Source organism: Hippoglossus hippoglossus, chromosome 1, assembly GCF_009819705.1.
Source record: "Hippoglossus hippoglossus isolate fHipHip1 chromosome 1, fHipHip1.pri, whole genome shotgun sequence".
NCBI classification, from domain to species: domain Eukaryota; kingdom Metazoa; phylum Chordata; class Actinopteri; order Pleuronectiformes; family Pleuronectidae; genus Hippoglossus; species Hippoglossus hippoglossus.
Genome location: NC_047151.1, coordinates 6,837,166 through 6,862,061, shown reverse-complemented (window position 1 = coordinate 6,862,061; position 24,896 = coordinate 6,837,166). Strand labels below are relative to the sequence as shown.

The 24,896-nt window shown below is 41.4% G+C and overlaps 1 protein-coding gene across 2 annotated transcripts; it reads right to left on the bottom strand.

The window, feature by feature from the left end:
* Positions 1 to 15,781: 15,781 nt before the first annotated feature.
* On the bottom strand, positions 15,782 to 23,920 carry cpz (carboxypeptidase Z). Of its 2 annotated transcripts, none has more exons than XM_034587196.1 (13): positions 23,598 to 23,920; positions 23,090 to 23,122; positions 22,543 to 22,594; positions 22,054 to 22,376; positions 21,746 to 21,961; positions 20,325 to 20,560; positions 18,767 to 18,928; positions 18,506 to 18,664; positions 18,285 to 18,420; positions 18,036 to 18,175; positions 17,629 to 17,728; positions 16,743 to 16,888; positions 15,782 to 16,623 (listed from the first exon to the last, which is right to left on the bottom strand). In XM_034587196.1, exons 1-13 carry the CDS (start codon positions 23,698 to 23,700, stop codon positions 16,420 to 16,422), a joined length of 2,010 nt encoding a protein of 669 aa, XP_034443087.1. In that variant the 5' UTR covers positions 23,701 to 23,920; the 3' UTR covers positions 15,782 to 16,419. The 2 variants fall into 2 exon arrangements, with proteins under 2 accessions (XP_034443087.1, XP_034443097.1); XM_034587206.1 differs by having other exon boundaries at positions 20,364 to 20,560.
* Positions 23,921 to 24,896: the final 976 nt, after the last annotated feature.

Genomic DNA, 24,896 nt, shown 5'->3' with positions numbered 1-24,896 from the left:
AGCTGCACTGTGCACTGTCACATCGTGTTGTGTGATCTTGTGGTGTGATAAGCTGTGACAGAAAGCTCCATAGTGTTTCTCTGCAGCGCACACATTCACAGAGAAGCGTCTCCCTCTCTCTGCTCTATGTAAATATGCAAACATGTGTCCCTTACATCCAGCCATTATAACAAATGTGCTTGTGTACACACATCTAAACTAAAGATTCACGCATGCCTGCACAAGCAAACACAATTACCACATAATAAGATTTGGCCGAGAAATCAAATGGAAAGTGTCATTGAATACGATGAGAGAAGAGGGAGACAGAGAGACTTGTGTGAGAGAAATCAACCATCATCATCTCCATCCGTACGAGTTCTCCGCTTCATTCTCCCTGTCCTAACACATCGTCCAGTAAACAGGCCAACGGCTCAACTCAACGCCACCACGTGTTATCCCAGAGTGTCTGCTTACGCCTCCCTGGGTCTAATCAGCTCTGACAAACCAAATATCTCCGGAGAGTTTAAGCCATTTGGTTTGACTTGTCGGTTGACTTCTAACTACCCAGCAGATTGCATGGTTTTGGGGCCAGTTCCTTCTCAAAGTCACATAATGTTAATAAGTGAATCATGCACTAGTATTGTTTTTATTTCTAAAAGGCTATAAAAAGTAAAAAAACATTTTGCAATGTGACCGTTTAAAAGCTAACACATGAGATTTGAAGGCTTAACAAATCCCCACAGTAGGTACTGTAAATCACTTATGGGTTTTAAATAAAAATCAATTGAACAGTAACAAAACTCTCCAAACGGCTAAATGACACTGCTGTTATTTTAAATACACAGTTTAATATGAGAGGTTAAGGCAACATCATCATCATCATCGTGGCTGTCTCTGTATGTGTGTTCAGTGATGCTGACTGTGTGAGTTCACTGGTGCGTTCACGTACTCTTGCATGACAGCTAAAGTAGCTCCGTCTAACGGCACTGCTGTTCCCTTCCATTTGCCTTCAGGGCTTTTCCTCATTCTCTCTCTTCCTCACTGACTTTTAAAGTGTTCTTCCGTTTTTTTTTTCTCCCTGAGGAAATATTACCAAAAAGCTTGGCTTTAGAGAGAGTGAGGCCACTGATCTCAGTGTCTGTTTAGTGAGTTATGGTGGCCCTGCCAAAGTACGCCACCAGTTTACATGTCATTCAGGGAAATACAGGTTGAAGTGAGGCCGGGTGAGATTGATGTTAAAATGTTGCCTTTTCCTGAACTCCATGTTAGAGTGCAGTCTAGATGTTACTCTATAAAAGGATAGGTACCTGAACTCTGCCTTTGAAAAAAACAAAACTGTACGTCATGACACAAACGGAGAAATCCCCACTGCTGTGTAAGTGTGTGTTTATACCAGACGCAAGGTTAAAAACAGCCCAACAGTGGATACCTACGGCAAAGGTTTTGATTTATAATTTGGTGTCGGTTTTACCAGATGATATCACACAGCATCATGCCATATTGTGCTTTGATTATATTTTAGATGCACTTGAATAACTGGAGTTGGAGTAAGGTGACTCCTATTTCACCTTATCTCATCACAGAATTGCAGAAAATGACATCCACTGTGTTTGTGTGGCAGCTGTGATCACAGTGAACATAAGCCTGAAGTGCATTGGCCTTGTTGGGTGCGAGAGGATTCTGTACGTCTAAACTGCAAAAGCAAATCGCTAATTGTGATGTTGTGTTCAATGGGAACATATTTTATGAATGAATTGTGAAGTGCTATAATCTTTTAAGCAGCAGAGTCACTGCACAGTTAAGGTACCATCTGTGGTTATGTAATACAAACAGCAGTGTTTTGGTTAAGGTTATGGAAAGGTTAAGATTTGTTAAATGTAAATAAACCTGTTGTGTCTTAAGTCAGCATTAGTTTTTTATTGTATTAAACCAGACAACAATCATTTCCCCAACCATAACCGTAACTGCTGTGACCATAAATATAGCATTAAAAGCCAGCAATGTTGTTGAAGTACAGTTCTCTGCACAGGGTTTTTTACTGAATCACAACCCTTTCACAGTAAACTATCAATCTAGTTATGACCTCTTACTCTGCAACAGTTTCTGGTCTTCTTGTTTGTGTCACAGTGTCAGTATCACCCCTCATCAAGAAGAATCTCGGTTTAATATCTTTCACGTTCCGCCCACATATCCACGATATTACGATGGAGACATTTTTGCTCCTTTTGTTAACTTGTTAAAAGTGATTCAAGAGATTTGCTGTTAAGATTAATTAAGATTAATGAACTGTTCTGTAATTATTTAATCAAAGTCTTCTTTTATTTACAAAATTAATGCAAAAGGCTCTCCGTTCCATCTGCTTTTCCCAGTTTTTTCCCCCCTGAGCCCACGTGGGCCTATTATTCGGTAGCCATGTGTAATAGTAAGAATATTGCATGGTCCACTTCCCTACATTGCATAAGGAGTAGACGGCAGACAGACTCGAGCTGCAGCAGGAAGAGAGGGAACACAAGAGGCCTCAGGGTAACGGCTACCTAATTGAATTGCATTTTACTTCACTACTTTCGATGGAAACTAAAAAGGCAAGAGGTGGAGGAAAATATAAGAGTGAAATTTATAAAAAAGGTTTTACCTGATTGGTGCAAAAGCCACGTCAGTGCACTGCCTGTAAGGACAGATAGAAAAAGTATGAGTTATGTACAATATAAGAGTAGAGACAATATTTACTTCGCGTCCTGACATTTAAATGGAATGACATTTCAACTCCACCATTTGACTGCACCACCACACTTTAAAATCAGTGAATCTTCTGACCGTCCATCCGTGAGGAGATTTCAGAGGATCCGAAAATAAAATGATCACATTAACTGAGAAAACAGCCAAACACTATTCCCTCCTTATGCCATTTCCCAAATGCTTCTAAAAATGTGATCCTGATTTGGTTTGCACTGAAGCACATAACAACATTATCCTTTCACCCTTTATCTTCTCCTCATTAACTTTGCTTACTTCTCCTTCGAATCACAATGACAATGACTAAAATACAGCTTTGCATAAGTTTGCATTCTCAGTTTTTATATTTGTTTCAGTGGCCTTGTGGCTTTAGGGCCTTTTGCTTCTGTAGAAACAGATTGGGCTGAGAAACTTTTTGTTTGTTTTTTAATCGCATCAATCAAATAATACGTGCATGTAGTGTTAGTTTGAGAAAGTGTATATTTGCACACGTGTCTGTGTTTCTTGGACCACTGTCTTAGTCCAGACTGTCTGCTATAGTAATGGTACTGTAGTATTTGTCCATTCAGATCAGTATATAAGATGTAGTACATGACATGGTTTACTGCAGCCTAATAAACAACATTCAATGTTAAACAGTGGATCAAATGACTGTGAAAGTGAAACGGCTCACTTGTAAAAACAATTTCACAGATGATAACTGGCTGACTCTGCAGCCTTCCATAGCTTTTTTAGCTAATTGTTTTGGTTCTACAGACCGTACAATCAGGCAATAGACCGACTGTTCACTACTTCACCTAACAGCAGAGTTAGCAACTTGATAGAGAACCAAGTAAACTAAGTACATGAGTTGTCTGTCTGTCTGTTAGAAGGTGTCGACATAAGTTGCCTTAGGAAATCAACACATACACACAGAGGTGGTATGGAGCTGTGTCCAATTTCAAACATATTGCTACTCTGCTGTGACCTCTGACTTCACAGCAACCAGACTAAGTGTATATATAAAATAATGGCAACAACAGTCCGACCAAATCAAAAGCAGATACTTTGTTTTACATAATCATCAGCAATGAACTTCCAGGTTTGTGAGAAACACAAATGAGCTACTAACAAGGTTCTCGATTTAAGAACTGATTACACAACACTAGTATTGTGACAGTTGGGTGGTAAAACTGTCAAATCTCGTAAATGTGATAGTTTCAAATGATTTGACTGAAAGAGAAAAAATACTAATAGAGCTTCAGATTCCAAAAGAGAGGATGAGAGGGGTGTGTGAAAACAGGCGAAGTGTAAAGTCCTCCAACTTTAAAGGGTCTGAGCGGTTTGCACAAAAGAGAAAAAGGAAATGAAAACAAATAAAGAGAGAGCAGAACGAGGGATAAACAAACTGAGTACTGGTGAAACTGCCACTTGTTAAAAGAGCTTAAGCTGCCAAATTAGTTTTGGGGTCAGAACCTGACTCTATACCATTGTCTGCCATGACACCAGTTCGTCATGCCTCCGTAGAGAAAATCAAATAAAACAATAGCAGCGTAACAGGAAAGATCAGTGGATGTTTTATTAAATCCTCGTGATGGCCATTGTAGGAGTCATGGATGGGTAGCCATGAGAGTGTTTAGTAAAGGAAGTGACTCAGAGAGATGTCCGACTGTGTGCTGCTCACACAAGCACAGAGTTATCACACTTAGATGAACAGGACAAAAAAGAAAAACGTCTTTAAAAACAGCGGTTTAAACTTCAAGAAGAAAACTGATACATTAACAGTTTAAGTTCCCAGAAGCTGCATTTTTCACTCAGTGCTAGAATTAGTTTTATCTTATTTTCAATGTCATATCTGGAAAACTGTGGTCAAGAAACTGAACTGCTAAAAATACATAGAAAACTAGGATGGAATGCATGAATCCAAATAGGCCCAACAGTTCCCTTAAATTCAGTCTAGCTGCACCAAATTTCACGCACGATAGTTATCAGTTCCTTTTATATGCCTGATTTTTTTCATCAAGATCCATTAACTACTCCCTAAGAAAAGGGTGATAATGTTTGAAAACTCAAAAGGTTAAGGAAAGAAAAAAGAAAAATCCTGGATCAGGATTCAGATCGGCACCAAATGTTTAATGACTTCTTCTCTGATTATCGCGAAATTGTTAAACTGTGCTGTAAATATTCAAAAGTTGCTGATTCACAAACTAAACTTCACCAAGTTTTGAATGACATAATATATATTACCAATAAAAAATGGTCTTTACTGTATCAGGGTGGTTCAACATTCACACTGCAATTCTTTTTTTTTTATGTAGCTATAATCTTGAATTATGTGGCCAGTATCACCCTCAAATGTGACTGGTTCATGGCCCTGATGTGACCCACATGCACAGAAGAACAACAAGACGTCACAACCAGAGCGCTGTGTACGGAACTAAACAAGGAGAACAAGTAGGTGATAAACACGGAGGCCACAGATGTCAGCGTTTACAGTTTAATTGTTTTCTCTATGCTTTCAAACACAGACTGTTAAGATACGACCCCTCAAGTTCTGCTTGATACAGACGTGTTATCCCAAGTTGTTATGAGGTCTAAAACCTCACGGCCCCTCCACTGACTACCTCCATTCAACTGTCCTCCATGTTTGTTTGTCCTGCCCGCCACTTCTCCTGTGCAAAATTATGAGGAATGTCAATCTAGAGTGACATAAAATTTGCATATAATTCCGATACGGGTCACATGGTTGTTCAGACTGAGGTCGCATTTAAAAATTTTTTTAATCTGTATCTGATTTAGAACCACGTATGAAATTGGCCCAAATCTGATTTGAAAAGATCAGATATCATGTGATTTGTGCTTTTTATACTGTCATTAAACAAACAGATCTGGGTCACACGGGTGAACTTAGTGCAAGTGATTCTGCTCCTCTGCTCTTTTCCAATCACTCACACGTAGGACTGATCTTTATAAGAACCTGCTGAATTCATATTTATGTTCATGATAAATCGGGCGTCGCTTCATCTGCAACAATGTTGGACTTTTTTTCAATGTGTGCGACAATGTTTAAATACGTGTCTCATAACTCTCGGGCAAATCTAACAAACACAAAATAAACTTCACACACGCACACAACAAACCCACGTCGCATGCTGTGCCAGCGCCTGTGTGTGACACCGTTGATGCGACACAGTTTTCACTATGAGCTTTACACCGTAATCAGCCACGGTTATAATGATAATTTAGATTTCACAAGGTAATACTAACCTCATCCTTCCAAGGGTTGTGTTGATCTGTTCAGTTGTTTTTGTGTAATCTTGCTTTAAGAACAGTCAGGGTGAAAACATATAACCCCCTTGGAAGAGGTAATAACAATGGGAGCATCAAAAAGTATTTTGTACATTTAACGAAATTACTATTTACTCATCACTTCCTTCAGTATCTAGAAGCTGTAAGTCTTGAGTATTTTGTATTTTTCTTTTTTTTCTGTTATATTTGGGTATGGTCTTCAAAACACAATTTTGAAGTCCAATCCTATTACATTTCTTTATTTTGTATTTATGTTGTGTGAAATAAACTAATACTGTTTCAATATTTGGGTTAATTCAGGTTTACACTTGTGGCTGTCGGACTAAGTGAGAGCATCTGTTCAATTCATAAACTCAAACGTAGTTTCAAGTCTTGCGTTTGCCCTTTCCAGAATCCACACACACAGTCATGTCTCCATGTCTTCAAAGGACATTACACTGACTTCAAACTAATTCCCTTAGACTTACTCTAACCTGAAGTAGACCTACTAACTGCCTAATCTTAAAACGTGTCTTCACCTTAACATTTAATGATTTACTTTGTGTCCCCAAAATGTGTAAACAGATTGCAGTCCCCACAACACAAGTAATACCTGGACTACACACACAAACAGAGAGAGAGAGAGAGAGAAGCATACAGTATATACACCTCCTTCAGTTACTAATGCATCCCTTCACCTACCGCCCCCACACACACATACACACAGTCCACTGTTCCCCTGCCCTCACTGTGTGCTCGTCCAGCAGCGGCAGGCCAGAGTCTGTAATTGCTGCCTCTGTGGCGTGGACAGACAGGCAGACTGGGGATTGGAGATGACACGCACCCATTATTAGTGGACCAAGTGCTGTTTTTGCAATTACCAAGGGTTTGGCTGAGCACACTGAATCACACTCAGGGATTCTCTATTCAGGAGCCATTTCAAATCCAACTGGCTGCACAGCTTCTGTTGGCCGCGGCCTCAACAGCACTGGGCCGGGCCTCTCTGTGAGCCTGACAATCGATTCTGATGGGGTTTGGAAAGAAGTGAACCAGGTCTCCGTCGCTTGAAATGTCTGTATCAAGAGGCCAACGAACTAAATGTTGTTTTTACCTTTGTGCAGAGGCAGCAGCCAGGTGGTGGAGGCAGGCAGGATAAACAGAGTGGTGAAAAAGGCTGGCTGTTGTTGGACTGAGTGTTGAGCCTGGAGGCAGAACACAAAGCAAGAGGAGACTGAACATCCTCACCGCCATCACATTTCTTTAAAGGTGGAACACAGAGTGATTGAGCAGGGAGAGATTTAACAGCCACTAAACTAGGACAGTGCTGAAGCAGACTGCCTGTAAAATGACCCTGGATTACTCTACATATGATGGAATGTAAAACTATACATCAAATTATACGACTGTAATCCTTTAAATCTGACTTTTAATGTTGGACACATACAATGCTGTCCGATCAAAAACCACACTGTGTTTACAGATGTAACGACATTGTGTACTTCTTAAAAAGCAACACAGTAAATGTTGGTGAAACAGGATTTTGTGTTTCAAGTGGGAATTAAAGGGACAGTTCAAAATGTCTGGAAATACAACCTGACCTGTTAAATATGAAGCAGCCAGAAGACCGTGAGCTTATCTTAGGAAAAAGACTGGAAACAAGGGGAAACATGCCTGGCTCTGTCCAAAAGGTTAAAGAAAATCCACCTACCAGCACCTCTAAGCTTGCTAATGACATTTAATCAATTATTTAATTATTCGATTCAAAAACTGAAGTAAAAGATGGCACATTACGGTTTTACAGGGGGTTGTGTACCACACTATTTCTTGGCTGGGGAACAGTAAAATCCAGGAATCACTGATCACCACACAGTGACGACCTGACTTTAAGATACAGTGGAGAACAAAGGGCTGAGACCACTTTGCCCATTCACTTGAATGGAACTTTTACTCAAGACGTGTATCAGTATAAAAGCAGCTGAACAATCTGCACATATACTGTCAAGCTGTATATTCTCAGGTAGAGGGGTTCCCGGAAGTCTAGACATACATATTAGTTCTGCCCAGCAGCTCAGTAAGAGAGGGGGGCTCACTCGGAGCCAGCCAGCCGCTCAGGCATGAGGAGGTTTGAACTTAGACGAGTCTATACGGCCCGGTGCTGGGGCTGAGGTTGTGGTTGTTGTGCCGGCAGCCAGTGGCTGCTGCATACCTGCAATCTCCCTGATGATAATGCAACATGGCAGCCCCGAGGGCAGAGCCCATACAACTTTCTCAGCCCTCTCAGAGTAATTGGTGACCCCTGAACCTGCCCTTCGTATAAAAGGAGGGAGGGAAGTGGAGACAAGAGGAGGAGGGGGAGACAGGACAAGGGATAGTCAACAGAGACACTGAAAAAGGGGAGACGGGGTCATAAAGAGGAAAGGAAGACAGGGGGCAAGAGTAAAATAAAGGAGACGTGAGCTGGGAGGAAAAGGTTAATCTCTTTAACTGTGGATAGTTTGAAAGTTCAGCAAAGACAGAAAAAGTCTGCAGCCCAGTTGTGTCCATCACACACAAGGAGCAAATGGGGAGACCCTTCCCCTCCACTCAGTCCTGGCTACATACTCTACTAGCTCAATGTGAAAATATATAGGCCTATTGTACATTAGTATTCAGCCATTTATAAAGCCGCTGATTATTTTACGTTAATAAGAAAAAATATGATAAACTGGCCCTGTCTCCTAAAGATTACATGTGTACACAACTGTGCGGTTTTGCCAAATACATATAACCACTGCCTGGATTAGATGTGTCCTGCATCTCACAAGTCCTCAAGTTTACTAAAACACATTCATTCAGGTAAAGTCAAATATTTACTATTTAAATAAGAATACACAGCTGTGCCTCAAGTTAGCTGGGCATTTAACCAAGACAACAGCTGTGTCTCAATTCAGGAGCTGCATCCTTTGAAGGCTGCATTTGAAGACCCCTGTGAATCATGGCTAGACTGTACCATTTCAAAGGTTCCTTTAAATAAATTCTTGAACAACGATGGATTCAACAAGTGGATCCTTCCTAGACCAACCTATTCCAGGATTCATTGCATGGTGGTGAAGAAGCTAACAAGCTAAATATGCAGGTTACTGAACTGCAGAAAGTGCAAACAAGTGCAAACAAGAAATCCTCTGTAGATCAGACCATCTCTTCTCTGCTCGGCCTTCGCAGACTGAGGAGACTGAGTCCTCCGAAGGATGCAGCCTGACTTACCCTCACCTAATGACGCCTTCAACTCACATTAGATTTAACATAGTAACCAGTTTAATTGGTGTAAATATAACTCATGATTGTGAGCTCTGATATAACCAACTTGGCTGCAATACAGCAGCTCGCAAAAGTAAACAAGGATGACTCACATCAGCAAAGTCAAAGTTATTTAACCCAAATTCAATGAATGCAGTGTATTGTCAATGCAATCGTCATGAGTGGATCAAAGATGTGAACATCGTAAACATTTTGAAAACTTTCCCATCACTACCATATGACATGACCAGAGCACAAAAATAACCGTAAAACAATCAGGCTTTAGTGCAAACAAGTGGATACTGTTTAGAAAACAAATGGAACCATTGTCAGTAAATGTTTGCATACGCTCATAAATCTAATTTTGTGACTTAACAGACACAATCCTTCAGGGCTCTGGAGCTTTGAGACAATTAATGGATTTAAATTGATTTCCTCAAAGCAAAGTGTGGTCGAATTAAAACATGATTCTCAGAGACTGAGCAGCACAAACTCCTCTGTTCTTACTTGTCTCTGTCCTCTGCTAGATGTGAACATCAGATTGTCTATGAGACACAGAGCCAATCACCTCAATTCACAACTGTCCAATAAACTGCAGCAGGTGTGCACTGCATTATTTGGATGTGATTTTTGTATGCATTTTGTAATTACTCTTTTCATGATGTTGACATTTACACACCAAACCATTTACACAAACAAACATTTAGAGTGAAGTGGTTTTACTTACAGCCCAGCCCTATCTTGGGGTCAACAGAAGACCACCATTGCATTTAGTGACTGTTGCATCAATAAAGTTGTCACCTAAAACATTAACTCTGCTCTTTCATGTGTTGTGTATTTCAGTGGGCAGTGCTGCCATTAGGCCATGTGCAGTTCTTGCCATCACAGCTTTTTACAAAGCTATCAATTCTTTACCCAAGGTGCTCCGTGTTCCACATATCCATCTTTCCAGGGCAGAACTTGTTAGTGATTTCCACTGCATTCATCGCTGCGGCCCTGTCTGTGTGGGTTTTTCTATGCAGTATGAATCCATTTGTCTCCACTGACGGAAAATAATTGCAAAGCAAACAAATCATCTCTGCCACATTGAGCAGGCCTCCACTCCCGGGGCATAGCAGCTAGATAGCTACAGGAATGAAAGACAGACCGACAAAGGGAGGAAGCGAGCGAGAGAGACAGAGCGAGAGAGAGAGGACAACAGAATGATAGAGGAAGTTTAGAGCAAAGTGGTTTGCATTTGCATTATATATGCAGAGTGTTAAAAAGTGTTATGTTAGAGAAACCGATGCAGTCAGATTGAAAGTGACTACATGGTGCATTGGGGAGGCCAGAGAGAGAGGGAGAGAGAGGGAGAGAGAGAGAGAGAGAGAGAGAGAGAGAGAGAGAGAGAGAGCTGCCAGATGGAAACTCACTCCAGGAACATAAGGAGGAGACATCTGGGAGCACACAGCCCTGGAAAGAAGATAATTATAGCATGATTCAGAAATGGCCTTTTTCGAAAAGAAAATCTACAAATGTATCATAAATGCTCAAGTTGTTCTTACCAAACCATGAGCTGTAGATAGGGTTCAACGACGAGGCATGAAGAACGCCTTCTAAAGTTTTACAAGAAAATACAAAAGTCTCTTGAAGTTAGATTCTTATTTATTTGAGCAGCCCCATTGAGGTCAGTCACAATTATAGAGATACTGAAGAAAGTAGCATTCATACATTACATTCTGCTCGGTTGAAGGCTGAGATCAAGACCGTGTTCCAAACTATAGATAACCGGATGAAACAAGAGGCATTTGGTTTCTTAAAGGATGAGAAGTGCAGGTTCTTCCTTTTTTATTTCAGGAAAACAGGGGTGACCAATGATTCATTTTTAATTATTAATTCAGTTACTTTTAGTTTAAATTTAAAGTAAATAAAAATTGTTTAATTCAAAGTTAAATACACAGAATTTAAAGACAACATGTGTTTCCTCTGATAAGCAATGAAATAAAAAAAACTGAGGGAAAGGAAATGTTCTGTAAAACATGCACAGTTTAGAAACATAATCCTGCACTGACTGTCGGACTTTTTAGATGATTTTCCATCACTTTTGAGGTTTATGTGTTACACTTTTCAGCTGAATGTGAAATGTGGGAACATAGTTGCACATCCCTCCACTCGATAACAATATGTTAAGACATACACGACTACACAAAACAATTAATGATACAGGATGGATGTTATAATCTGCAACTGAGAATTCTTGGTTCTGATTGGCTGGATGGGATTAATTTAATAAACAGGACAGTAATCCCAGACACTTATGTTCTCCATGTTTGATTGCAGTTCTAAATGAATGCAACAGTATGTAAAGGCAACTTAGTCTGGCTTAGCTTATAAAATCTTGCAGAAAGAGTTTTAGTCTTAGTAAGGACCACACAAATTTGATCTCAACTCTGTGTGATATTTCCAGGAATCAGACTGGAGTAGGAGAGGGAGAAAAATAACATTAGCTGTGGGGAAGTTGGCCGTCTGAGTCTGATGGACAGCTGAGGGGGAAAGGAGAGAGAGCACTGGAGAGGAAATATAACCATATACCGACGCAGATAACAACTTACAGGAAATTATTTTAACAGTGAGCAACCAATTACTATCGAGGAAAGTTCAACTTGTAACACATCACAGTCAGCTTACAGTTTACACACAGGTACGAGTAGCGACTGCTACACAAAGCAACTATTTCACCTTCATGTTTCAAATCATGGCACAGACAGAAAATTGTGCTTCTATCATTCCCACTTTATGCCCTAAACTCCTGATCTTGCACAATGTCATTTGGGTGAGTTTGGATGCCTTGAGATAATGTGCATTGTGTTTTGGCGCTATAGAAAAAGATATGGCCCAGCAAGTTCAACAGTAAGGCTGAACGTAGATCAGTTACAAAGGCATAGAAGCCATTAAAGACCGGCCTTCAGCTCTGATATTCAGTGAGGAAAACATTAAATATCAGGAATTCCAAACAGAGTTTGGCGTGTTTGTTAGACACGTGCACTTCTGATTACAGGTGACACAAACAGCAGACAGTGGAACAACCGCAGTAACACAAGTGAAATAATGTGTTGAAAGTGACCAATCAGAAGAGCGGAGATGTCAGCCACTGTCCCCGCTTCTCAAGTCACATAAGTCAATCTTAAAGGAGCGAGCAATGGTTGAGCGCACACACACACACACACACACACACACACACACACACACACACACACACACACACACACACACACACACACACACACACACACACACACACACACACACACACACACACACACACACACACACACACACACACACTCAAACAAACAAACTTTGGAACAAAAAGATTAAGATTGGTATTATGAAAAGATTGTCATGTAATGTTGACCCTTTAGCATGTTATCATATAGAGCTGGTAAATAGACTACAATAGAGAATATTGGACAGTCAGAGAACTGTTAACTATGAGTGTGTGAGGTTTGCTGCAGCTTGGTTGAATCTGGACTGTTGGGACTGGGTGGTCTACCGAGTACCATTCTAGTTTCTTGCTTTGGACATTAGACATGCAGGCTGATAGTTGCCAGGTTGCAATATGGTCTTCGCGACATAAGTGACATCAGCGAAACCACTTGGAAATGTTTGTTTTTTTAATTGTATGTTTCTACGTTAAGCTTTTGTCACCCACTGTATTTGAATTACAAAAAGAACAAAGCAGTTGGGCAGAGCATATCGCTGGCAAAAAGCATCCATGAATGCAGCAATTAGTGTTTTGCTGCATACTGTTATAAATAATGTTAGACATAAACAAACATCTGATAATCACTGAATTGGCTTAATTACAAAATAAAGCCTTTCAGTTTCCAACAGTTATTGTTGGATCATTAGTGCTGGATTCGGTTTAGTTGACTGAAACATGGTCCTGTAATGGGGACATTACTCCACCGACTGTGGACATGCATTAAGCTCGTTGTTATGAAACCCGCTGAGCGTATATGACCAGCCAACAAGGTCAATAACTACTTTAGCTTCCTTGTTAACTGCGTAAATGTCATAACACAGACTGCCTACACCACGTGGGCCTCCATATAGTGCAGCTAATTACAGGGTAGATTATGGATGTGAATAGTGCTGCAGCTTAATACACTCCTACATTAGTTCAAGCACAGGTCAGTGTGCTTTAGAAACAGATAGCAGATGGACTGTGAGGTTAGGAAAGGTTGCACGCGATCCAGTCCTCAGCAGATATTATTGATAGACTGCTGTGCAGCTCTGCTCCAGCTGTGACAATTGGGTGAGATATAAAATGCAGGTGGGGCATATGGATTATTCTTGGTAGAGCTAAAGAAACAGACGCTGCAGATAGTGCGAACACGGATTCAATTTATGCCCATCATCATTATTACACCGCCTTTAATCATGGCTATTCACTTTGTATTTAACAGTATACCTCAGGCCATACGTGCATGGATTCACTCAGGTTGAAAGCACTAATTCACTTCTCCAGGTAGGCTTGGAGGATTCTGGAAAATAGGAGGCTGCTTTATTTCTTATATTACTGCTAGTAAATGGGATTAAGCTATTCTTTTATCTAAACTTGATAAAATATTTATCATCAAATTTATCAATAAATAACTTGTTGGCACAAGATAATTACCACGTGGGAACAAGTGAAATTCTGCACATTTAGGGAATAATAATTGGCTTGTGTGCATCTGAATTTGTTAGAGACACGTATTAGTTTTTAGTCAATAAAAACAAGATAGTAACTTGTGTGTGGTATGTGAAAAAGTAATTGAAAGTCGGGTACTGTTTTGTAAATTTAGGTTAACTTAAACATATAATTTCAGCATCAATATGGTTTTGTGTTAAGTATTGCAGTAGCACTCCACAAACTCCAAGCCCATGTAAAAAAAATACTTGCATGTGTTATTTCACCAAATGCACACAAACATTCATCCTGGACACAACTAGTTTCTGATAAAGTAGTAATAGCATGGAAAATAAATCTTATAACAGTTTTTAACAAAATAAAGTTCCCTAAAAAGTGAGAAAACACAGGTGCCAATCAGGTGTCATTTTTGAAATTAGATAAAACTATAATTTTTTGTAACATAAAACATTTTTTAAATGTACTTTTGTTGCTCTTGACATATTGTCAACATACAGGTGTATATAACAGCATCAGTGAGGACAGTGTTTCCTTCAGCTGCAAAGTCCACATGTTTACATTCACTTCCATGGCTCACTGCCACGCTGAGGAACAACTGAGCCATAGTCCGTGTTATTAGTCACTGTGCTTTTCCTTCTTTAACACTGTTTGTACACGTGAACACATCAACATGTCCAAATAACACAGGGCTGCTCCCTTTCTGCAGCTGCACGTCAGAGTCTGGAGGAGAGGGGCCTACCTCAGAGGTGACCGCAGCAGGGCAGACATGTTGGTTGATGTGGACAAACCCTCACATTAAACACGAAATAAACCGTCAGTCCGTCTTCTCGCGTTAGGCAGGACTGCAGTGTAACAGCAGACATTCACCTCTGTATAACTTCTCCCTCTGCAGCACATCCATCTTGTGGAGACGTCAGTGACAAGAACAACAAACATGATGCACCTGTCACCTCGTGAAGGCGCAAGGATACGTACAGCACGCACCCTGGCACGCGCCCTGGCACCAGCACTATATAATGAAACATTTAAAAAAGGTGTTCCTCCGCGATATGAAGTCTACCATGTGACAATAAAAACGAGGCAACAGCAGTTTAACTGTGACTTCTGAGAACCACTGTGTGATGTCACTTGAGATTTAAATTCTGCATTTGGCTGTAAAATCTAAAATATAAGTTATGACCAAAATAGAAGACATCAAATGTGTTTGTAAAAGAAAAAGAAAAACACGACTATATAAATTCATGAATGAATAAAGCGCACAAATGCACATTATGATCTCTTAATAATTAGACGACTGATCATTGACTGTAATGACGTTGGCAATCTGTCATTACATGGTGTCTGGCGCCCTCTAGTGACAGTAAGCTGCAAAAGCCGCTGAAAGCTGAGTTGTGTAAAAGAGGCAGTGGTGGGAAATAACAAAGTACTTTTACCTAGTTACTGTACTAAAGCACAGTGTCATGTATCTGTACTTCAGTAGATTTATGTATCGTGTGATTTTACTCTTACACATACATCTGCAAATATCTTTACTTTCTACCCCACTACATTTTTACAGAGCATTGAGTTACATGTTCACCTAGGTTTTTCTAAATAAATAATAGTGAGAGGGGAGTTCACTGATCAAATCAGAGTGGAGGACACATTGATCTCGCATCCTGCAGCAGCATCACTGGTGAAGAGGAAAAACCTAAAATGGATTCAGACGAGGCCGCGACTCAGCCATAATGATGAACTGGACAGTTTACTACAGTAAAATGTTTGCTACTTGAGCATTTGAGTACCACCTTAAAAGAAGTAGAGCCTATTTTAAACCATGACAACATTTACACATTTAAAAAAGGAAAAGAATATGCCAGAAAATATTTATTTCAAAAGCTTGTGGAAAACAAACAAAGTAAGAATTTACAAATCAGTACAATTGTTTACAAATGTGCATGGTTACTGATAACCCAAACATAAATGTGCTGCTCAATATCAAATGCACTTAGTGGTCCATAAATTCGGCCTTGTATAATACATTACAAGTGACTAAAAACATGGAGGTAAATTACCTACGGAACAAAATAGTCAAACCTAATTGAATTTTTTTAACAAACTAATTAAAAGAGCTGCCGTCCCCATAAGAATATACAATATTCAAATAAGTGAATAACATTACTTTTGTGATCTTCGTTAAAGGCATATCATTGAGCATAACTCATTTATCTCCCAGTGGTTCCATTTAAAAAAAATTATAATTGTAGCTGCAAAGCAATATTGGCCAATACTCCTATACCTCCAGACCAGAATTAAATGTGTTGCCTGGTGGAAAAAGCCTCTTCACATCCTTCCAGGAAGCGGTGAAATCTTTTTAGGTACTGCTGATTTCAGTGTCACAGCTTCTGCTACATAGATGGGTACCGATGGGACTGGATGTGGTGCCGTCCATCGCCAGTCACCCTCTGCAGTGGTACGACGGAATCTTCGTTGTCCCGACAATGAGTTTAGACACTTCTCAGCAGCCAGGAAGGGGGTGAAATGCCAGACTGGGAGAAGTAGGCCCACCACCAAGGCTTCTCCTCCCGCTCGATCTCTCCTTCGCGAACGTCTGGCTCGCTGTTGCGCCCAAACTGGTTGTAGGGGTCAAATCGATCCCACGTGTCGACTGTAGGGAAGAGGTGGTCGTCGATATCGGGCTCCACAGGAACCTGAAGGCAGGAGGAGGGAGAAGATGAAGTTGGAGAGCACGTGTGGTGAACTAATGACCCTGCAAGTGTGTCTGATGATCGTATTCACTGAACACAAATATGACGACGAAGATCCAAACCTTCGCCAACACAAAGTCAACACGTCCCGCCTTGTTCATGTTGTAAGGCAGATGAATCCTCTTAGTGACCCTGGAGTAACCCTTGGCTGTGGCTGTCAGGATGTGAGTACCAGGGTTCAGCAGCCGCCAGTAGTCTCCATCTTCAGCTGGGAGGGTAGAAACGGAACAGGGTGGGGCAGTGAAACATGGGCAGTCAAACAAATCAAAGAGGGAAGACAGTGATGGAAGAGCGTGGTAAAAGAGGATTGCGTGAGAAAATCAATGAAATGTCTAACATCCAAGCAACTAATATCCACTTTTTGCAACCTGAGATTAACAGCTTCAGTATGCATGTCAAAAAGGTGGAGAAAACAGATACATAAATAGATGTATCCAAAACCATAATATTTACATTAGTGTGATAAGAACTGTCTAAAATGACAGAAACCATTTATGAGAAAAAATTATTGAATGTGTCGATATTTTTTAGTTTGATCCATGTCCCATCTAGTAACAATGAGGAGGCAGGGTTTATGACCTCTACTGTAGCCAGCCACCAGGAGGCGATCCAGATGATTTGGCTTCACTTTATAGGAGCAGTCGTGTCGTCTATCTTTATAAAAGTATGTTTGTAATTGATTGATTTTTGTATTGATCGGTTTAATTCAGTGGTGCAACGTTTAAAAAATGTCCCTCAGTCGTTTGGGTCCATCGAGCGTTAAAAGTATTTTTTATTGAATGAATGAATCTACTTCCTTTGTTGAGGGGCTTATCTGAAGTGTCTGATCTTTTACCTGAGCTGTCCTGACTGTTATGGCAGTGCTGACAATGATGAGGTTTATTTACAGAGTATGAATAAATATTTTAACAGATAAAAAAGAATAATAATTAAAATATTAAAACTTACCTGAGGTGACATCTTTCCTAATCCCCCTGACAGAGATGGTAGCACCTTTTATCCCGTTGCCGTCAAGGTCCTTGACTACTCCCTTTATCCCTCGATGGACCTGGTCAGAGACAGGCAGCTCAGTGGACAGCCATATCTAGTACAGCTACATAGATTCATCATGGACAGAGTAATTACACACAATACACTGACAATGTACTTAGTACGTTAGAACCTACTTTTTCTAATATTTGATTAATTTATGTTCTTTCTTATCTTTGAAACTAGAAACTTTGAATTGACAAATATTGTTTTACACTTACTTTCTCAGCATTCATGCCTCAGCTAGCAGTTGAAATAAATAATGCAACCTAAGAAAATCTGTCATTTTTTCCCCAGTTGAGTAAGAATTCATAACAGACACTTACAGACTCAATAAAGCCGAGCAGAGCCTCCTTATTCCTCTTCCATTCTGGGTAAAGCTCGGCCTCCGAAGGGAATTTGTCACAGCCGAGCTCCACGGTGATCTCCAGACAGTTAGTGTGCAGGTAGTTGAAGTCTGACATGCCTGCATGACATGTGCATAATGAGTCCTTCACAGGTAATGTGAGGGGTAATTTGAGAAAGGAGAATGTATAAGTGGTGCTGTCTGTAGTTTGATAAGTTCTGCATCTCACCACCAGCAAAACTGTACCACAGCGCCCCGTTGATGATGCCTCTAGTTCGGTAGAAGGAGGCTCCGCACCTATCTGTGTCATTATTTGACATGGTGGCGTGGGCGTCCGCATAGGTGCGAGCCAGCTGCTTGAAGAGCTGAGCAGGGGGACATCATTAACGTGGTGAAACAATGAATATTATCCAGCTGACAAAAAAAACGTCACTTATCCTCCTTTCCTACCTGCTCGTCTGGAGTGGGTGAGAATATCTTCTCCTCTTGGGGGTGTCGCGAGAAGTCGAAGGGATAAGAGACCACCAGGTCTCCTCCGTGGAGGCTGGCGGACTGAACGAAGGGCAGCGACCTGATCCACTTCATCACTGCATAGGTCTCTGGTGCCACCTACAGCCCAAAAGCAGACGTTTTGGGGATCAAGGCTGAAATGCAGCATCTATGCATGATTATCAAATGTGATTAATAAAAATAAAACTAAAGTCCCCTCACCTTTCCAAACCAGTAGGCATCAGGGATTGGTGTGTGGTCAATGCGGTAGTGCCTGCTGCGGCGATTCCGGTAGAAGACAGAGGTGAGGTCTGGAAAATTGCGGTTCAGGTCGAGGTTCTGGGCATTGGCCCGACCACTGGTCCAACTATTCATCAAGTGACCCTGAAACATTTAGGTTCAAAAGACTGGTGGCATTAGAAAGGGTCAGACGTCTGTATTCATGATGACGTGTAGACATTAGTAGGAGTAGTGATTACATGAAGAAAATATATGAATATTAGTCAGGAATTTAAGTAGGAGCATGTAAGATTATCTTTGTTAATAATATTGTTAACATGTAGACAAGACCATATATCCGTCATGAGGAGAAGTCGATGGAGCAATACGAGGAAATTAAATCAGAAAATGGTGATCTCTGAACAACCCAAACACATATATGTATTGTGAATCAGTCATGCAGGTGCAATCTGTCAAACTTAAACCCATGAAACATGACATGTAGCTGTGTGTAGATGTTTAGATTGCACATTACATACATGGACAGATGATCCTCATTGCTGCGGACTTCACAATGTGACCAGCACATAGTTTTAACCGTCAGTTTTTCAAATGACTGCGACTCACATTTGAGCAAACACATAATCAGTCTACAGGATATAAACATGCAGAGCTTGTTAGTGTCTCAGTGACAGGTTGTTATAAATGGCTCAATCCATGACCTGAAAACTGGTCTCAGTTGCTCATGCAGTGTAAACATACATATACAGCAGTACATGTACAATATAATATACAGTATAATATTGTATAATATACAGCAGGATAAGCAGAGCTGAGAGACGTCTACAATTGCTGAACAAACAAGTGATGATAATACTATTACTACTACTACTACTACTGATAATAATAATAATAATAATAATAATAATAATAATAATAATAATAATATGATTTTAGCAGGCTCTGGTTGACTCAAATTAGAAATATTTATCTCCTTTTATAGCATTTCAATTTTATTTCTGCTTATGCGCAGATCTTTGGCTGGTTGAAGACTTTATATGCGTGAGTGGGAGGAACTGTTCTAGACTAGTAAGACTATCGAGACAAAGGGATGGATGGACGAATGGGCAGACAGACAGATGGACAGACAGACAGGAGGCGGAGGGCTTTGGTACTCTTACTGTCTTACTGTGGAAACTAAAGCTGAATCGAGACTTAGAAATGTCTAGTGATTCAGCAACTTTCCTGAATCACAAATTTATATCTCAAATTTAATAATTACACCAGGATACCATCAATCTTGATCAGTCATTAAGGACATGGAGCAAAGGGACAGGGTGGCGTAGAGGCTGTTCCTCATCCTTCCACATGAGATGGTACAATGTGTAAATCAGATGTTTTAATATCGGCAGCCTCTATGTTGATAAAAGCCCTCGGCACTATGAACACAGCAGAGTACCTGAGTCCTCCTCCCATATGTCAAGCTCAGTGGACAGAACAGAAAGTGAAGTGAAAACGGATAATGGCGGTTTGTCTTTCTTTAACTGTTAACAAGATTTACTTCCTGGTTGCTGAGCTCCGGGTCATTGCTATCGTCTACCTCTGCGGAGGCCAGTTCATAGCCATCAGGGTTCATGGAGGCCAGGATGTGGATGCGGGTTGTGTTGATGATGGTCTGAATTCTCTGGTTGCCCAGAATGTACTCTGAGCACAGGTACTGAGTCATGTAGATGAGCAGCTGACGGCCCAGCACCTCATTGCCGTGCATGTTGCCCACCAACTTGATCTCTGGCTCCGCTACGGTTCACAGAACAGAACCAGACATGATTATAGCTGTATGCATTCATTTGGGCCACACACAATATCCACTTATTAACCCTTCAGAAAGTGGTTGTGACCCATCTAGCAGACATTCATCAATCCATCCATTCGTTATCTATACCACTTATTTTTTGAGGGTTATGGGGGGGAGGAGCTTGGACAGGTCGCCAGCGTATCACAGGGGCAACATAGAGGCAAGTAACCATTGACCCCTACTGTCCAATTAGAGTCTCCAATTAACAAAACCCCAATCTGCATGTCTTTGGATTTTGGGAGGAAGCCGAAGAAAACCCATGCAGACACTGGGAGAACATGCAAAGTCCACACAGAAAGGCCCGGGATTCGAACCGGTAACCCTCTAAGACCAACATTTACCCTCTTGTTTGGGTCTCCATCAGCTGCTGAGGCTCTATAGCTGCTACTTTCTCCACCATGTTCCCCAGCAGGTCAACAACTATGTACGCCTATGCCCCTTGGTGCGAAGTAAGGCAGAAGCAATGAGCTGTGCACATCAGCTCAGCTCTACTGAGGTTTACTGTATACTTCAGCTCATTGTTTTAGTTTTAGTTTTACCTTAACTACTGTTTTGGTTCACTCCCACCATGCTATTTCCAGCACAGAGCTGTATTTATAGATAATGCGATTGTCTTCTACCTGCTTAGCACCAAAGGAAGATCATGAACGAGCACGCGTTAAAGAGACTGAACATGGAGAGTAAATATGCGACCTCTGTAAAAAAATGTCTGCAATGTTTGCCTTTCACATAAGAACACAGCAGAGACTGTGCAGGTCAGATGCATTCACAACAATTGGAAAATGTCCAGGACATTCAGGCGAGGGGTAGCGCCTGGGCAGAGCGTGCAGGAGGCAGAACATGACGTATAAATTCTATGTAGAGATCACATGTTCTTGTTTACAGCACCTCAACACCAGCAATTCAACAGAGGCAAATAAATGCAGGATGGGTCAATCAGAAACGGTTTGCTGACACTTTCACCACAACCACTATTCAAGACGCTACCATGTCAATGTCAGGTTCAAATCTTATCTCCAAACATGTAGATGGAAAATTAAGAGGATATATTTTCCATAGCTTTTGAAACACAACAAGGGGAACTGAACGGAGAGTGTATCACAAGACCGCTGCAGTTTCTTACTCACTTAGCTCGTGCTGTCCAGGGTTGTTGGTGAACTCGATAACCAGCAAATCCCTGCCCTCAGTGCTGCGTCCGATGCTGTACACATGGGAGATATGTGAACACTTGGCTGCGGTTCTCTTCAGTAAGCTGTACATCTGGGCATTGGAGGTGTAGGTGAACTGGATGATGGTGCTGGGTTCTTGTGGAGAGAGGCTGGACATTGCTAGCTCTTGTCTGGCTGGAGGAGGGATACCAGGGTTAGAGAAGGAAAGGAGAGGTGTGCTAGTGTCACAGGATGTGCATCGGTGCAAAAGAAAGTGTGAGCTTCACCTCTCATTCCTGCCAGCGGGTCGAAGCAGCCCTCTTGGTCGCTGGCGAAGAAGCGGTCACAGTCAAGAAAGTAGGGCCAGGCCATATCGATGGCCTCAAAGGCGTGGCTGCAGTCCTTCCTCAAGGTCTCACACGTGCTGCGACATGGCTTGATCATCTTGTCGTCCCGGCAGGGCGAGGCGATCACTGCGCAGCTTATGAGGCGTATCTCGGGGGAGCACTCGCCGTTAAGCAGGCCGTGGATGACACTGAGGAGCAGGTACTCTGCCCCTGATTCAGCATCCATGCGAGTCCGGTGGCCAAGGATGTTTGGAAATATGGTTCTGGAGCAGCAGTGTGTAAATACAACACCCACAATCAGATGTCATTGAGCTCATAAAGAAAATTCAGATCGATAGAATAACTGGATTGGATTAAAATGTGTGAGGTTAATCTTTTTCGTCGGCACTGCTCTCTTTGTACACATTAGTACCAACCTCTATAACCCACCTTGAGTATTCCATATCATTGCAGTAGCCCAGGTTTAGCTCTGTACACGTGGCTGTGGGAAGAGAGAAGACGTGGTAACTCAATTTTTCACTTAACTTACACTTTACCCAGTAAAACACAGCTAAATGTTACTGTTGGATCTAAGACAATTTTTGAAAACAGCTGAGTCTCTTTAGGGCAAGTGCTGGATAAAAATCTGTCATACAAATATCATGAGCTATTATAAAACTACTAGATCTGACTGATGTAGCACCTGGTGTTTGAAAATGTGGGATATTTTTTGTCTCTCTAAATTCTGTTGCCCTGCAGTTAGAGCTGAGACGCTGCAGCTGCGTCCCCCCTCACACTGGCTGTCTGGAGAGGAGGCCTGTTTCATCTTGCAGCAGCACTTGGTATTTCAAACACTTTTTATTCTTCCAGCCCTGAAGGTCAGGTCACGGCCTGGAAATTCAACTATAGGGGCACTCATGTAACGTTTTAGACAGCTGTGCCTTTAAGCATGTGATTTATTATAGGCTGCATAAAAGGTAAAAAGTCATCCACTTACGTTTTTCTTCATAAACGTTGCTAGTGCATCTTCCTGTGAAAGAGAAGCCAAACAACAGACATGAAAACACACCAATGGGCCACAAATGCAACGCTAGGAGGCGCCATCTTCATGAGCTGTGGACACGTCAAGGATCCTGTGCTTTCACTATAAACTGCTCATCTCCAAGCTGATGTGATTGTGTCGGAAAAACATCCGGTGACAATGTGTCACCAACACTGTATGAGCAATAATGTGTCAACTCTGCAAGCAGGGCACACGGGCCTCTCCAGAGTCTGTGGATCAGAGACTGGAGAGACTTGTATACACTAAATCAAAGCGTTAAGGTTAATTCAAAGTGCTTGTTGTGCAGCAATACGTTTACAAATGTTCCTCTTGTAGTTTTACATGTCCTCACTGAGCCTCCAAATACCCCCACTTTACGCATGACACGTCAGCCCGCACGCTTTGCTGCGGTACAGTGCGCATATTTCTACGAGCAGGTTATTTTAAGCTAAAGTCGTCTTACCCAAAAGTTCGTCTCCGGGGTGACAGTCCTGCTGCTGCTGCTGCGGGGCGCACCAACAGCTCCTCGTCCAGGAGAACAACAGCACCAAAAGTCCTAAATGCATGTTGCAGGACGGGCAATGATCGAGCTGCTCGCTGTGTGATGTGGCAGTGCACGTTTGAACTTTTCCCTCCTGATAATGACCACCTACACCTCACGTAGACGACCTCCTTCCTTTGTCTGCGCGGAGCATCCCTGACCCGAGAAAAAAGAAAAGAGAAAAAAGTGCGGCGCGCCAGGATTATGGCGCACTGTGTTACGAGCTAGTGCCGATCAAATTTCACTGCACGTAGCTTGTGTGTGTGTGTGTGTGTGTGTGTGTGTGTGTGTGTGTGTGTGTGTGTGTGTGTGTGTGTGTGTGTGCGCGTGCGTGTTGGGGAAGTGGGGGTGTTACGCGAGGAAGGAACGTGGCTCCTATAGGGGTAGGAGCAACAAGTTCATGCCTGTATTGTTTGACTAAAGAATATTCACCAATTAAATGGAAGAATAGATTTGTGCACAATTAGTGGGTCTTCAAACCTGAGCCCCTTCCCCTTTGTATTCTTATAGTAATCATGTCATTAGGCAACTTCAGGGATTAAGTCTTCAGCAGTGGTTACCAACATAGGGTCAGGACCTTCCAGAGGGTCCCAAGATAAACCTGATGGGTCAGCGGATGATTTAAAGTAACAATAGACTCATCATTATGATGAAAATGTGGAATTTACAATTCAAGAGCCACTTTAGTTTATGTCCTTGTTAGGTGAAATATGCTATATGACATGATATGCATGAGCTAATATTACTTGTACAATAGTCAATGTATGATTGAATCGTGGACTATAAGTTACATTTATATTGTGTTAAAATGCATTTATATTGTTATTGCTTTCAACAGGTGAAATCACAGTTTTGTGCACATTGCCAACCATGGTGCTGGTAAGACTGAGTGAAGCCAGCAACACAAGTTTTGACCGTGGGATATATAGAAGATATAGCAACACGAAATAGAGAATTGAGTCGGCAATGGACATGCTGGAATGAAATGATCAAATAAACCCTTGTTCAAGTTCCCCTGCATTAGGTCTGAGTACATTGGGTTTTCACAATAAGGTCGACTATAATTTGTGGGAACACAAGTCAAAAAAAGAGACTCTGCTGACTAAGTGGCCCATAGGAGCTTGGATCATTGGAAAAGGCTACAGTGTGATGGCTATGAAAGATGAAACCGTTGGCCCTATAAGCCTCACTTTCACCATGCAATTGTGTAATTTGATACAA

Bases quoted from the DNA above. Each gene is read 5' to 3' on its own strand.
- cpz (XM_034587196.1), bottom strand. From the start codon at position 23,700: ATGCATTTAGGACTTTTGGTGCTGTTGTTCTCCTGGACGAGGAGCTGT. The intron at 22,377-22,542 runs GTGGGTTATAGA...CTGCTGCTCCAG, and splicing joins AATGATATGGAATACTCAAG to AACCATATTTCCAAACATCC. The intron at 18,176-18,284 runs GTGAGATGCAGA...CATGTCATGCAG, and splicing joins GTGGTACAGTTTTGCTGGTG to GCATGTCAGACTTCAACTAC.